Raw genomic sequence first — 15,392 nt, 5'->3', positions numbered from 1 at the left:
GTTCCTGCATTTTAGAAGAGATACCTTAAAGTAAATTATTCACTGACACTGTAAGAGCTAAGTGCTATTATGCAACAACGTAGAAACCAGCCTGCCAAGCAAGAAGATCCCTCTTAGCGCTGTCTTACCTGCCATCATGGAGGTAGATCTGTGGAGGGGGGCCAGAGGGCTGGGTGACTGGGCTCTGCTGGGTTCCAGCTGGTGCATGCTGGGAGGCTGCTGGTGCAAGAGGGCCAGTCACTGTTTGGCTTGTCTGAGGTGGTGTTTGGCCAGGCTGGGCAGGTATTTGACCTGTCTGAGTGGCTGTTTGGCCAGGCTGGGTACCTCCTTGGCCTGGCTGGGCTACAGGGCTGGGCTGGGTCTGGGGGCTGTGTTTCTGGGTCATGGGGCTCTGCTTCTCTGAGCTGGGCCCAGAATGGGAACCTGTGAAGGACAAGATTTCACATGTTTGGAAAATGTCAAACTCAGATGATAAGGGTTTAGAATAAATTGACAAAGGAAACATGTTCAGGATGCACAAGCCTGCTGTAATGTTGGAAAATTTTCTTTTTTATCTTTGAGGAAGCTATTTATCATAACTAATTATCTGCTGTATAAGCTATACAAGCCTTGTAGCCTTTAGGCTTGTTTTAATGGTCAGAATTAGATTAAGATTATGATTATATGTTAAAATTATGTTTAATCGTCACCATTACCAAAAAGTTGGGGAACACAACTCCTCCTAATCTTCTGCTCTTTTCTGACTTACTATATGTAAAACTGTCTTTTTACTTCAGAAGACTGAAGCATTTTGTGTGTAAGGATTTCCTTGGCCAAGTAGGATAAAATGTATTCATATAAGACAAAGCAGACTGACTTCAGAGAGTTTTCTCCTATAAGGGGAAAACAGTAACAAAATGTCGTTTCATGTCTCACACACACACACAAACACTCACCCTCCTCTGGTATGATGTGCAGTGTGACTGTTAGCCCAGCATCTTTAATGAGCTTGACAATGTCTGCGTGCGGCATGCTGATAATGGACTGTCCATTCACAGCCAGGATCCGGTCGCCCACCTTCAGCTTCCCACATCGGTCTGCAGGGCTGCCCTCAATGATACGTCCTATTTTATGGGGCACAGCTGGAAACAGGCAATAACAAGGTGGTTGTTAATGGAAATTTTGACAAAAAGATGTCAAAACAGCACTGAAAGAACTTCATTTAGAAGTGAAGAGAACAACATGTAGAATATTATTACAACCCGAGCATGACCTATTATGAAACTGTTTTTGAACATTGCAATCACTTTTACAAATCACACTTATTCCTTATGAAGCGATGTCACCAAACAGAAATGACAATAATGTCTTAACAAGACAGCAGTGGTGGAAGAAGTATTAAGATCATTTACATTATAAGTAAAAGTCCTGCATTCAAAATCTTACTTAAGTAAAAGTATCTAAGTATCATCAGGAAAATGTGCTTAAAGTATTAAAAGTAACAGCACTTAATGCAGAAAAATCTCACATATTAGAAACTGGAAATGATCAAAACAGTTCTATTAATCAACTACTGTGTTTATTGGGCTAAATATTTCAGCTGTCTTTGCAGGCCTTCATATTATATATATATATATAGTTACAGTATATATAGTTAAATGTTTTTAAAATCATTATATAAAAAAAAAATCCTTAGTCATCAGTATTTACAAATCACTATTTGTGTTCAGTAACAACCTTTAGGGCTCAAGACAGAAACAACTTACTGATGACGGTGGCATTCTCCGGTCTGTTGAGGGAGCTAATGATGACGAAGCCGAAGCCCTCATTTTCCTTGCGGTGAATAACCACATCACTAGTTTGCAGAGCAGAACCCTCTGGAGGAGAGGTGGCAGCTGGGACGACAACCGCTGCAGGGCCCGAAGCTGAGGCTGCATCGCTACGTGGGGAGCTGTGTTGTGTCGAAACAGAGCCGGGGCTGCGGCCATTCACAGGACACAGTTCACCTGGAGGAAAGGGAACGAGAGAGGAGATGGGATGAGTCAAAGCAGCAGCTATTTTATTGTGAAAAAAGACCAACTTACTCTCAGTGGCTATTTTCTTTACATTTTTGTTGTAGCCATTGGAGAAATTTTAGTTCGGCAGAATGTATTGCATGCAAGAGTGCACTTCTCTACCTCTCGCAGGGACATTGTGTTAAAGTCAAATTTAGCTTGTCCGTTTGTCATCTGACAGGTCTGACTCTTTTGTATGTATGACCTTGCAACTGCACTGCATTTAGAAAGACACAAACCACAGAGCCTGTTGAAGTGCATAACACAGAGAAGGAAAGGAGTATAAAATCGCCCCATACTATATATATGAAAAATGGAAATCCCTTTCCCACTATATGTGTAGTGACATGTCATTAAATGTCTCCAAAACTAAAAGAAAGTAACATTTCTCAATATTCAGTATTGAACACAATGGATGGTCACTGAACACCTCCTGCTAAATGTTGTTTTACATGTCAACCCGCAAAAGTGAACACAACAGCTGTGCTCGAGAGTGTGTGCAAACGTTTTGGCAGTACTGTATCCACCACGCACCATACACAGTAGATCACTCACTCACTCAAGTCTACTACACAGGTAAAACAGAGTCTGTTTAAATCACAGCATCAGTGATTCGTGTTAAATATAAGCCAGTGTATTTCTGCTCTTGTAGAACGAATCTGGTCAATATTTGTTTCTTTGTTTGTACAATAACAAGGTAAAAGATGAGGCATTCACTCTTAGTTGCCTTCACTGTGTTGCTGTGAACCGACCAGGTTATCATTTTTTTGTTGGTCAAAACACACACACGCTCGCGGGGGACAATTCTGTGCGCCAGAGAGCCCATTGACTGTCGCACACAGAGTTAATGCTGAAAATTCAGAAAGATACTTGGTGTTTCATTGTTTTTACAAAAGGTCCCTTATATATTTAAATATGATTTAGACTGTGTGCCCTTGGATAGATGTATATATGAACTCCTACCACAGAAAAGATGCTTGGCAGAGAAGATAAACTGATCATGAACACAATTGTCATCAAGTGTGTCGTGTCTAAGTTGTCTCTTTTTCTTTATTTGATGCTAGTGAAGTGCAGCACGTTCTCCAGTCTTGGTTATGTGTGAAAAAATACAAAAAGATAACAAAAAAAGCTTAAAGTCCTCACCAGGCATTTGTATTCTCCTTCTCACAGTCAAGCTGACTTGACCGTTGCGAGCGGCTGCGTGCATTAAGTCTATTACGTATTTGTGCGGTTTCCCAGCCACCACATTTTTATCCACAGAAATGAGCTCATCCCCAGGTTGAAGCCGGCCATCGCGCTCAGCGGGAGTGTTCTCTATTATAGCGCCAATAACAATCTGTTAAAAGACAATCAATATTAGCAATATAAATAAAGGTGAAGAAAATTAAACAGTTTACATTAAACAATCACTAAGTAATGCTTTCTCCAGGTTGGAAATCAGTTTGGGGTCATGGTAACATTTTTACACCTTCAATAGCTTCCTGCCAGATTCTTCTGTATCATAGTTTGCATGCTCTTTGACATGTGGACAAGTTAGCAAGGCGTATCTTCAGTATGGGAGGTACTGAGCAGTTAGGGCAGTGTGAGAAACCCAAGGAGCGCTTGTGTGTAAGTGTGTGTGTGGAGCAGATGATGGTCAAATGTGTGTAACTGAGTTAGATGAGATTATGTGCAGGTCAGACGAGGTTGGTGTCTATGAAGTTAAATATATATGTGGTCCAGCCCGTCCCATACGAGCCTTGTCACGGGCGTCCGGACTCACAGCCTGCACGGCCTCGTCTCCCCCCAGGATGCGGAAGCCAAACCCGGTCTTCTCCCTCAGAAGGTGCACCTCCACTTCTTCATACTCTGGACCTGAGACACAAATAAAGACATTAAAGGTTGACTCTTTAATTAATTTCAAATTACATTATTAGGTGTAATTTATAACAACATATTGCTATCTCCGATGAACTAAGTTTCAGCACTCACGTCGGCTCTCATAGATAGCCCTAGACTTTTCGTACAGGTCATAGGGGTCAGGTTTGTTAAGATCAAAACCCTCGGTTGAGTCCGGCACCGATGTGCGGTGCTGTGGCTGGTTTGGGAAGGGCATGCCAGGTGGCAAAACTGGGCCGGACAGGTTTGCTTGGGGGCTGCCATGTGGGTCCCACTGGTCAGGCAACTACAAGGAAAACACCAACAACAGATATTACAGTTTTTCTCAATTGCTAAAACATAATTTCTGAAACCTTGCCCCATTTTCTGAAAACATTAAACACAAATCCTCATCTTCAAAACCTCATGAAACTTTTACCTCAAAACTGTTTTACCTGTGTTCAAAATCAAACATTTGCTCTCAAGTCATAAACAAAGTGATCAAAATGATATACACTATCAAGCAGTCAGTAAACAATACACCAACAAATATAAATCACATTGTTCAAAACATTTAGTTCTCAGGGAGAAGTATACTTTTAATCTCAAAACAACGTTTTGTTCATATACAAAAATGGATGACACAAGTTCAACCGACAAATTCAAGGCCTACTCTGTGCAGAAATGAAAGGCAGGTAACTTTAATGATAGAAGATGATCATCAGACTTAAACAATGATAGAGAATTTATTGTCATGAAAGTGTGTGAACCTAAATAATACCATGAATGATTGTTGATTGTATAAGCAGCTGCAGTTTAAGTACAAATCTGAAGAGCATTTCCCCAGCTGGTGAGGTGTGAGATCTGATGTGATCAAACCAATAAGCAGGTCACGACACACTGGCTCATTTCACAATAAAGCAAAAAGCCAAACACCTCTGAGGCAACACAGTCCAATGACAAATCCTACACGCTTCAATCTTACCTCTCTGCTTCAACAAACAAATCTGGTTCAGAGACACACATTTTCTCCCTGTCTCTTTTTCTTTCAGTTGAAGCCACACACAAAAGAAGAAACACATTTGTTTTAATTAATGTACCTGTTTAGAGCCCTTCCAAGGAGAGATGTGGCCTGAGGAAGAAAGAGAAAACACAGTTTACTGAGAGCAGACTTGGATAATCTGTCGGATTCTTACGAAACAAAAATACAGATAAAATACAATTACAACTATACAGACAAAAAACAAACTATAATGGAATCTATGTGCAAAGGTTTTTTTAATGAGGTATTTGATACACATGTTAAAACATCTTCCCCTAAAGTGCTTATATTATGATTAATATCAAGTTCATAAGTGTATTCAGAAGTTATATTAGAATAAGTATACATTGTGTAATTTTCCAAAAACACCACATTTTTGATGTACTGCACATCGCTGCAGCTTCTCTTTTCCCCCTGTGTGTTGAGCTTTCCGTTTAAGCTACTGAGTGGCATCTTACTTCTATTCCATCTTTGTTGGGGGTCGCACATGTGCATTGCCTAGGCCACCACTAAAAGCCAGTCCAAAGCTGGATGAGGTTGTGCCATGCTAGCGGCTAGCAGCTAGGCAAGCATTATAATGTGTAATAATGTTACAAAGTGATGGACATTTGTCATGGAAGTAAAGGCTGGACAAAAACACAGTTGTTTGGAGCAATTTGTGAACAGTGTTTTCTGTTGGAGATGGTGAGTCCCTTTGGGGGTGATTTTGGGCTTTTTCACTATGTAAAGCTATTAGAGGCACAACAAAGATATATATAACACAATAAAGGAAAGGGAAAAAGCCAAAAAGCATAATATGAGCACTTCAACATGTGAAGAAAACATCTCAGTTTGCCACTGTCATATTCCTCTGTTTTTACTTTGTTTGTATAACTCTCCCTAAAAAGGTTTGGTTGTTGCATTTGTTTTCAACATAATTACATCATTGGCTGCAGGCAAAAGCAAGACCCCCTTTCTCCCGGCACGCACACACACGCGCCTGCAAGCACACGCGCACGCACGCACGCACGCACGCACGCACGCATGGACACACACACACACACAATCCTCTGCATCCTCTGTCATATTTTATCTGCATGTAGGAAGCAATGAGCACTCTACATCACAACAACAATTTCATCACCACCACTCCCTTGTGACTCTACTGAATCATACAACACATGCTGAGACCCATATCCATAGTACATTTACACATCGGGGGATTACATGCAATGGCTGCTTTGGATAAACATGCAGTTTGAATCTTAACACATGTGGATATAAGCACATAGACACACTCTGTGTCTCAAAGAATGCTAGACTTCCGCATCCCTGATGTATCCTTTAACAGACCTGGGAAACTGTAAAACTTTAGATAGCCCTGGTATTTTTAATATTTATTCCATTAATGAGATTTCCTGAGAAATGTCAGAGAGCACCGGATAAAATATATTTACGGCTCTGCAAATACATCCTCCTGCTTTTTAGATTCCTCCGATGATGGCAAGAGCACTCAGCAGCAGAATGGCAGGACTTTCCATGAAAATCAGCCAATGATGGGAGAATTGACGGAAATTAAATATAATAGATCACTGCCAGTCCATATGAAGACATAATATGAAAATTAATTAATTTCGGTCATTCCTTACACTTTTATCTTTCATTTTCCTACATTTTATAACCCTGGCCCTCCTCCATTTGTCCCCAGTAAAGCATATTTTCTACGTGGAAATTTTTCCCATTTTGAAAATGAATGTCCCCGTTAAGTCTAAGAGCGTGTAGAAAGACACAAGAATATGATTAATAGGAGAAAAAAATCCTCCCTGTAAATGCACACAAGAACGTAAATAGAGGTTTGAGAAGAACTGTTTGTGGTGGTGAAATGATTCAGCACGGTAGATACAACAGAGGGACAGGCTCTGTGGGAGGTTGGGGCTAATAATCCCGTTCTGCAGGGAATACGGGCCTTAAGGGAAGCCCTTCAGGAATTCTAATAACTCATTCTCAGGAAACCTTCCTTTATGACCCACTGTGGGACATGAGTACGAGCTACAAAGCAATTGTCCACTCATATTAAAAAAGGGGAGCATCATCTTCACCGAGGCATTTAAGCTTAATTTAAATGCTCGGCATTTATGCCAGAAGTGTGGCAGACTTGTATGAATGCTGATGAATTACAAATGAATTAGGTAGAGAGGCTTCATGTGGCCTCTCTCTGGAGTCAGTGGTCAGACAGTCTGGCAGGCCGGCCGCACAGACTAGCCTGCTGAGTTCTGGATGGCATTCAGATCAGCCTGATTGGCTTTTGCAGCCTGACACCTTTTTTCCCCCACAGCCATGATCTGCATTCTCATTCGTGCTGCAAAATGTCTCTAGACTGTGGTTGGCTCCGCTTCAAACTGCGATGTCAGGGGACGGAGCTGTGAACACGACCAGAGCTAAGTGGAACTCTGGCAGAGTGCCCACGCTACAGCAGTCAGACACAGAGACAAACACAAACACAAACACAAACACAAACACACATGCAGTGGACGTCTAACACCCTGTGTGTTACACACAAAGCACTGATGCTCTCAGTCTCACATCTGAATTGTGCAAGCTAAATTCCATTGATGTTCTGCACAGAAACCCTATGTCTGTGAACATGTTGCTTAAGTATTCTTGACACTTTGCACATCAGAGTCATTGTAAAGGACCTTGTCCTCTCTTTCACCCTGCAGCGAGGAGAGCAACACACAGAGAGACAGAGAGGTTCGTGGTGTGTCAGGCTGATAGTCCCTGTGGGGCCATTGTCTTGAGTTGTTTGATAGAAACTGGTGAGGTTCGAAGATATGGCATCTTTGGGGGAAGGGATGTAAATTGGCACATTCAGCATAGCATTTAAGGACTTCCGGTGCAAGCTGTGTGTATGTGTGTACATTTGATTACAGATATGTCTATGTACAAGTGATGATGCGTTAATCTGTGTTTGGAAATTTCAACAACCTTTTTAAATAGCATATGTGGCAGGGAAACATGAGTGTACGTCTTTGCAAAAGTTAACCACCAGGTGGCACATGTTGGCTCTGCATGGTCATAAGGAGCTTGACTGCTAAACACCATATTTGATCTCAGCTGCTCATGTACACATCTGTGCATGCTGACGTGCAGTCACATACACAGTTACTGTTTTTTTATTCCTGATTAAGACACATGAGTCATTTGTGCACAGACTTAGAACTTATTAGCTTCCACGTAACTGACTGAGTATAATTCATTGAACAACAAATAGTACACAATCAATTCACTTAGATGAGGCAACAGTTCATCAATACTATGTACCTGAAAACTGGCGACAACAGGACTGGTGAAAATCAGCAAACCCACGGCAGCAGCTTACATTAGATCAGATCTGATGTTTCAGGATCAGTAAGTGCTAACGTCTTTGGTTGCTTTTCTGGTCTGCAATAGTAATTACTGTCACACTTCAATTTATTAAACCAGAGACGCATTTGAAACTGATTGTTTTCATCCCTAATTAGATAAAATCCATGAACAAGGATCATTGCAAAAGAGAGTGCATCAATAATTCCTCTTTATTGTTCTGTTCTCATCTCCAAAACAATGCAAATTAACTCCTCACTCCTGGCAATTTATCTCTAGACAAACTATAGACGTTAATGACTAAAAGAACGTTAAAATTTGAAGGGCAAAGCTGCTTTGTGGCACATTCAAAGCAAACAGTGAACTTATGATCTTTGAATCTTTTTTATGTTTTTACTCCCCAAGCTTTCCCCCAGACTGTTGAAAGGTGCAGTTTGATAATCATTGTGGGGTTGAGTGTGTGTGTTTTCGTCACATTGCCAAGGGCTCAGTGGTATAGGCAGCCACGAGTAATTATCAAGTCCAATTTTGACCCTCTGACCAGAACACATTTTAGGAAATCAGTATAAGAGCACATGTCAAATAAATAAAGCTTTTACTGTGCAATTTAATTTCCTCACAGGTGGCCAATCTTTTAGAAAATCGCATAAGAGAGAAAATGACCACACTCCATGCTGCCCTGGGAATACACAATAGCTGCACTTAAACTTCAACACTGTGAAATCCTCTCTCATTCCTCTTTTCTTTTTTAAAAGATTTTTTGGGGGGCATTTTAGGCCTTTATTTTACAGGACAGATTAGACATAAAAGAGGAGAGAGAGGGGAAAGACATGGAGCAAAGGCCTGCAAGCTGGAACCAAACCCAAACGGTCACTGCAGCGAGGACCGAGCCTCTGTACGTGGGTGCACGCGCCACCAGGTGAGCCACCCAGGCGAGCCACCCAGGCACCCTCATTTCTCCTTTCTGTTATGATATAACCCTTATTGAAATATTTTCTGAGATTGAGAGCATGTGGTCATCTCCTTCTTTCCCTACGAGAGGAAGGTACAATGCTGAACGCCGAGCTGGTGTAATTCAGCTCATTACAAGCAGAGCTTGCTTCATGGATTCAACATGGGACAGGTATTGTGGAACTAAACTAGCCTAGTCTGAATACACAATAATACAATTCTAAATGTAATATTTGCACCATTGTGAGAAAAATTCAAGTGAAAATAGTTTAGTTTAGGACACTCAATCACACACACAGATAAACCATATTTGATCAGTGAATCAAGATATAGTGGAGAATTTGAAGATTGCAACATTGAAGATTACAAATAGGACTGGTTCATATTTTCTCTTTGTTACAATCAAACCTGCATCAAATAAAAATGACTATTATGAACCTAAACACAGTGAAAATGATGTTTGAATAATCCAAGCATCATCATTTCAGAGGGTTCAGAATACAGTCAGTAAAGGCAGCCAAAGAGCAACATCAGTTCAGCTTGTTTGCCAGATAGAAAACACTCTACAGTCACTTCTGTCCAGAGTAATTAAATTAAAATAACTGCATTTATTTTGAAGATGAGTGGCCCCAGTGAAAATAAAACCACCTCCCCCCCAACTCTCCGCTGCACTTTAAATTTGACCAGCTTCTGATATGTTGTATCTCCAAACTTTCCTTTGTTAAATCCATTGTGTTGCTCCCATCTGTTCCAATGGAAAATGTTGATGATATGTTTGGCGATAAAGCTGCATTTAGAAAACACTAACACATAATGTGACACCACAACACTTATAAGACATCTGCTTACACTGATCTCTGATCTTTAATATTTATGTGTATTCACTGCATGTGTTATAACCTATAAAATACATTAAACAAAATATATTTTATTTCTATGTTTTTTCTTGTGTCTCATAATATATCCTGTGGTGGTTTGTTCCTGAAATGATCTACTTACATTTAGTTTTTTTTTAGTTTTTTTTTACCAACGTGCAGAAATGATTGGTCTCTGAAGTAATCCTGAACTATTACACTGTTATTTAAAAAAAGAATATAATTTGCCCAGTTTTGCCCCAGACAAATTATTCTTCTAGCTTCTAAACTATTTAATATTCTAAAAAAAAGTCTCATCTAGAGATTTAAAAAAAATCCAAGTAAACTGTGATTTAAATGTGTTCAAAAATAGAACGGGTCTCAACATTATCATAATCAAAATCTCTTTTGCTCTCTCAGCTCTCACTGTTAACTTGACTTGACTCCCCTCTTGCTAAGCCCGAGCTGGGGTTGAAGATGCGCAGTAACATGATATTTGTGCATCTCATCAGAAGACAACTTAAATTTAGCTGGGCAGTTGTTCTTGCACCGGAGTCTTTAGCCTAAATTATCTTGGTCTTTGAAAGGTATTGAATTGCCACTTTGATACTACGGTAATTGTGCTGTAATTATTTTTGCCAGTACTGCTGACATAACTAAATCAAGGACAATCACCAGATATTAAAGAGGTATGAGAGAAATTATTTTACTTTGACTGTCTTGAGAAACTAAATAAAATGTATACAGCCCCCCAAATGTTGATATTAACATAACATATTAACATAAACTTTAGTATATGTCATTTCCTTTATTATGAATCTGTACTATATCTGGTTTAACTGGCACTAGTTGTAATATCTACAAGTGTCCTTGTAATCCTTAGGAATGGACAATAGAGAGAGTGAAACTGTACTAGAATATGTAACTAATAACCAAGCACACAAACAGACAAACAGAAAGGAAACAAGCCTGTCTCTCACCTGTTGCTCCTCTCTGTATGAGGAGAGTAGCCTCGGCTCCCACAGGACACTCTTTAAGCATCTCCACCACTCGTCCATGCCCAGCTGCAGCCACTGGCTGCTGGTTCACCTCCAGGATCAGGTCTCCCTCTATCAGCCCTGACGCTCCCTGGGAGCCTGGATCCAGCACCTGCACCGCAAAAACAAACCCACCGTCACACAATTTGACTTGCTGTGATTTGATTTTGTGGTACCTTCAAATTACCACATACACACAAAACATCTGTTGTCTACCAAGGTTTATAAAAGTGGATTAGACCTAAAACGAAGAAGAATATGAGTAATTTTTCTATCAAGGGAACTTAGTTCATGCTTTCCTTCTTATTCTGCAAAATAAAATCTCCAAACCAGTCAAGTCATCTATTGTTAGTTCCTAAAATCATATGTGTCTAACAATCTTCTAATTGGGAGATATTATTCAGCTTTTCCAAAACCAGTTTTTCCAAAGCCGAGATTTACAAGGCTAGCCAAATGCACTATTTTGACTTACCGGTATTACAAGATGAAGATTGTTTGTTGAAAATTCTTGAAACAATGAAAAATGCACCAGTAACAAGTCCACAGGCAGATTTTTAAAGGTTCAAATACAACAGGGATGAGAAACAGCATCTGTCACATCATCACATCATCTTCCTAATTTATCTTTTCCTTACAGCCAGGTTTCCCTAGCCTATTTAGGACAGTCTAGTCTTTCAATCATGTATTACTATATTAGTAGATTGAAAATCCTTCAGAGGCTGTGCTCACGTTGTGCTTATTATCTCAATCTTTTTACTTAGAGCCAGTTACTGATTTCAATTTACCTTGACCTGCTGTTTTAATTCTGCCTCAAGTTCATTGTTTAACTCAACTCGAACCCTTTCATTTCCGGACTATTCATGGTCTAATAAGTGAATAAAGAGAAGTACAGATGATAATGACATATTACCTGTTTTACTCGCTGACCAGTGGGACTGTCGGCAATGGTGAACCCAAATCCTTCTGCCCCTTTCACCATAGTCACTGTCAGAAGCTCTGCCCCCTGTGATGTTGCCCCAGCGACCCCTGCAGTCCCAGAGGAGGCCATGGACACGTTGTCATCGTGTGGCGTGAGTGCAGATGCCGAACCGGGTGTGGTGGGCGGCAGGGATGAGCCATCCAGATGTGTGTCTCCGGGGTGAGGGGCTCCGGCCTGGGCCAGAGGATGAGGAGGCAGCTGGGAGCTCAATGACAGATACTCTAGGTAGGGGTCGTAACTGCTGCGGCCGTTCACCACCAGAGGGCGGTGCTCCAGGCCAATGGGTGTCAGGGAGGTGCTTGCTGCACTTGGGTCCTCGGGGTCAAAGGGCAGAGGATAGCCTCGACAAAGCACGAGGGTCACGCTCTGACCGATTGGCACGGACTGGAAAAGCTTGACCACATCGGCGTGTGTGGTGCCCAGCACGCAGATGTCATTAATGTAGACAATGACATCACCTAAAGAGAAAAGAGACAGAAAAGAAACAACAGCTTCAGTCAATCACACTACAGTATGTTACATTTTATGCAAACCACGTGATCTGGTCTCAGTGGTTCATGTCTAAACATACTGTGCAGCAAGAACACAACCTGTCACTGTCTGTTGCCTTAAATCCAGCCATCAAATCTCAGCCACATCAAGACATGCTGCACTATACCAACACAGAAAAAGCACTCAGTCTCCTCTCAAGTGTCACATAGGAATATAATGTCAGTTCACTGCATGTGTGAGACAGCGAGGAAAGCAAGAGACGGGCAATTTCTTGGTGTGCCTCAGTGAATATAAGACAACCATCTGGGGAACACTTCACATAGACTCTAACCAGGAAAATCTTAAGTATTTAATCGTATGCACACAGTAGTAACAGTTTTGAGTATTGGCTCATGTATGAGGCAATATGATGTTGCATCTTCCTGTAAGGCTAGTGACCGAAAGGCAAATCGTGTGTCATTGTTTATGATCTTGTGTGCAAGAAAAGGTGTATTTGTTAGGTCCCACCTGGCCTGTTTAGCAGTGCCCATGCTATCTAATTTCCTCACTTCACTAAGTGTTGCATTCATTTTCACCTGACCTGGTGGGTTGGTGACATTTGTTTCTGCGAACCAATAAGAACGAAGTGAAACAATGTCACAAATACAACTAGATACACTGTCATCTCTGCTGTAGTTTGAGCTTGCGGAAAGTTGCGGATTTCAGCTTTAAAGTCATAGCCCCATGACAAATGCAGCTGCCTCAAATCCTCTATTTCACCCTTCTGGAAGCACTCTCTGTCACACATGCCCATATGCAGACATACACACACTCCTGTAAGCACGTCACACACATAGACACACCCTACATGTCACATCCACAATCACACACAATCCCTAAGAGCAATGCCGCACAGCTCAAATAGGCCGGCTAATCTCAGCCAGGGAGTGCCTATGTGTGACTCTGTGACCGTGTGCATGCGTGAGTGTGAATGTGTGTGTGCATGCATGTGTGTGAGCAGCTCTGGCAAAGTCACAGAGCGGAGAAGAGCAAGTTGGATAGAGAGAGAGAAATCAGAACAGAGAGAGAGGAAAGGGCTGACAGACCAGAATGGAGGGATGAAGAGAGAGAAAAACTAGAAATGTAGAAAGAGAAAGGGGATGAAATATACTGAGGCTGAAAGCAGAGGAGAAGTGTCAGATGACATGGTTAGATAAGGAGCATAATAAAGAGTGAGCTAGAGAGACAAAGAGAGAGATGGAGATAACATAGAAATAGATGGAGTCTAGATAAAAGAGAAACTGATAGACAGATTGAGAGACATAAAAGCAGAGTGCAGGAGCTGAGAGTATGAAGGAAGATTCACAGCCCTGAAATGAGCTCTGAATGAGCAGTTTAAGGACCAACCGTGCGAGGCATGGGCCCAGCTCACAGGTTCAGAGCAGAGCACACATTAAGCCTCCTATAGTAGTTCCTTTTCTGAGCCCATGACCATAGCCCACTATGACTGAGGTTTGTTTCTGTAAAAGCCTAAATGCTTATCTTTGTAACCTTGAGGATTTTAAGATTCAATCTATGGAATACTCTTCATGTATTTTGCTTTCCCTGTAAGAACTAATACTTCCATTCAAAATAATCTGCAAGCATAGTAACAGAACAGGTAGGGATTTGGAGTCTACTCAAAAACATTGCAAATGAAAACACACTGGTTAACCTTCCATATATAGCACGGCCTCTCTTACCATTAAGTAAACCATGTGAGACTGAATTACTGCTTGAGTGGAAGTTACACATACCTGTTTTTAGGAATCAAAACACAAACACAAAATATAGGACAATTTCATGGCACTGGTGATAATACCGTGACTACTGGTAATCATGTACTGCACTTACAATGCTGCTGTAAAAGCAGAAATTAATCTCCTAATAAGGTAGGTGTTGTGTGGGCCTATCAGTTAAAGCCCATCAAATCAGTTCCTCTCATTCCCATTAAAAGCAGAACGTTATAGTGCACTCACAGAGGACAGAGAGTGTGCTGAAAGCAAACTGAAGTTCTTGTCTGGGACACAGTGCTACAGGCACAAATATAGGACACCCCAAATATGCCACCAAGGGCCAACAATGTCACCGTTTAAGATTAATTGATATTTCTGGGGATACAGAAACCTCTAACAGATCAAATCTGAGTTATTAATTTCTAAGATTTTGTTATAAGATATATTCGATGTACTATATTCAACTGCTTGGCTGTGTAGCAATATAGGGGTTATTGTCCCACTCTGTTCTCATAAAAGCTTATGCAAGCATTTCACAGGATGTTCTTTTATTGAAACACGTATCTCACTAAAGCACAAGGACAAAGGCCCAAACGGTTAGGACTGACTCACACACTCACATACTATTCTGTTTGTATCAGTCCGGTTAGGACTGACACACACACTCACACACTATTCTGTTTTTTATCAACCTATAAATAAAGGAACAAGGAACTGTCTCGGCGCGACTCTCTCTTGGGTGTTTCAGCCGAGCAAGTTGCCCTTTGTACAAAGCAGCTTGGTGTCCCGTGTCATCTCTTGAGCCATCTTGAACGTGAAGAGAGAAATCTCTTCACAGATGTGCTAAAACATATCTTGAAGTATTGGTGCATTTTTTCCATTACCAAACGATTATTCAAAAAACAACTTCAAAGAATTTCATCAACTGTGCTTGAGTTGTATTTGTACATTTTTCAAGAACATTAGCACATACAGCTACACTCACCGGCCACTTTATTAGGTACCCCATGCTAGTAACGGGTTGGACCCCCTTTTGCCTTCAGAACTGCCT

General features: G+C 41.0%; 1 protein-coding gene across 7 annotated transcripts in view; it reads right to left on the bottom strand.

Moving 5' to 3' along the window:
• The window catches only part of LOC117949542 (membrane-associated guanylate kinase, WW and PDZ domain-containing protein 2-like), a 69,532-nt gene that overhangs the window by 5,835 nt on the left and 48,305 nt on the right, over positions 1-15,392 (bottom strand). For 5 of the 7 annotated variants that reach the window (XM_034879875.1, XM_034879879.1, XM_034879880.1 and 2 more), the window contains exons 10-18: positions 12,027-12,553; positions 11,060-11,228; positions 4,991-5,022; positions 4,005-4,197; positions 3,772-3,887; positions 3,177-3,369; positions 1,746-1,985; positions 936-1,121; positions 129-423 (exon numbers count right to left, since the gene is read on the bottom strand). In XM_034879875.1, the coding sequence (XP_034735766.1) occupies positions 129-423; positions 936-1,121; positions 1,746-1,985; positions 3,177-3,369; positions 3,772-3,887; positions 4,005-4,197; positions 4,991-5,022; positions 11,060-11,228; positions 12,027-12,553 (1,951 nt within the window). The remainder of the gene's footprint in view (positions 1-128; positions 424-935; positions 1,122-1,745; positions 1,986-3,176; positions 3,370-3,771; positions 3,888-4,004; positions 4,198-4,990; positions 5,023-11,059; positions 11,229-12,026; positions 12,554-15,392) is intronic. The other 2 variants (XM_034879876.1, XM_034879882.1) reach the window with 1 other exon arrangement.

The sequence above is a fragment of the Etheostoma cragini genome, chromosome 8 (genome assembly GCF_013103735.1).
Source record: "Etheostoma cragini isolate CJK2018 chromosome 8, CSU_Ecrag_1.0, whole genome shotgun sequence".
Lineage (NCBI taxonomy): Eukaryota > Metazoa > Chordata > Actinopteri > Perciformes > Percidae > Etheostoma > Etheostoma cragini.
This window is presented reverse-complemented; position numbering and strand designations above follow the sequence as displayed.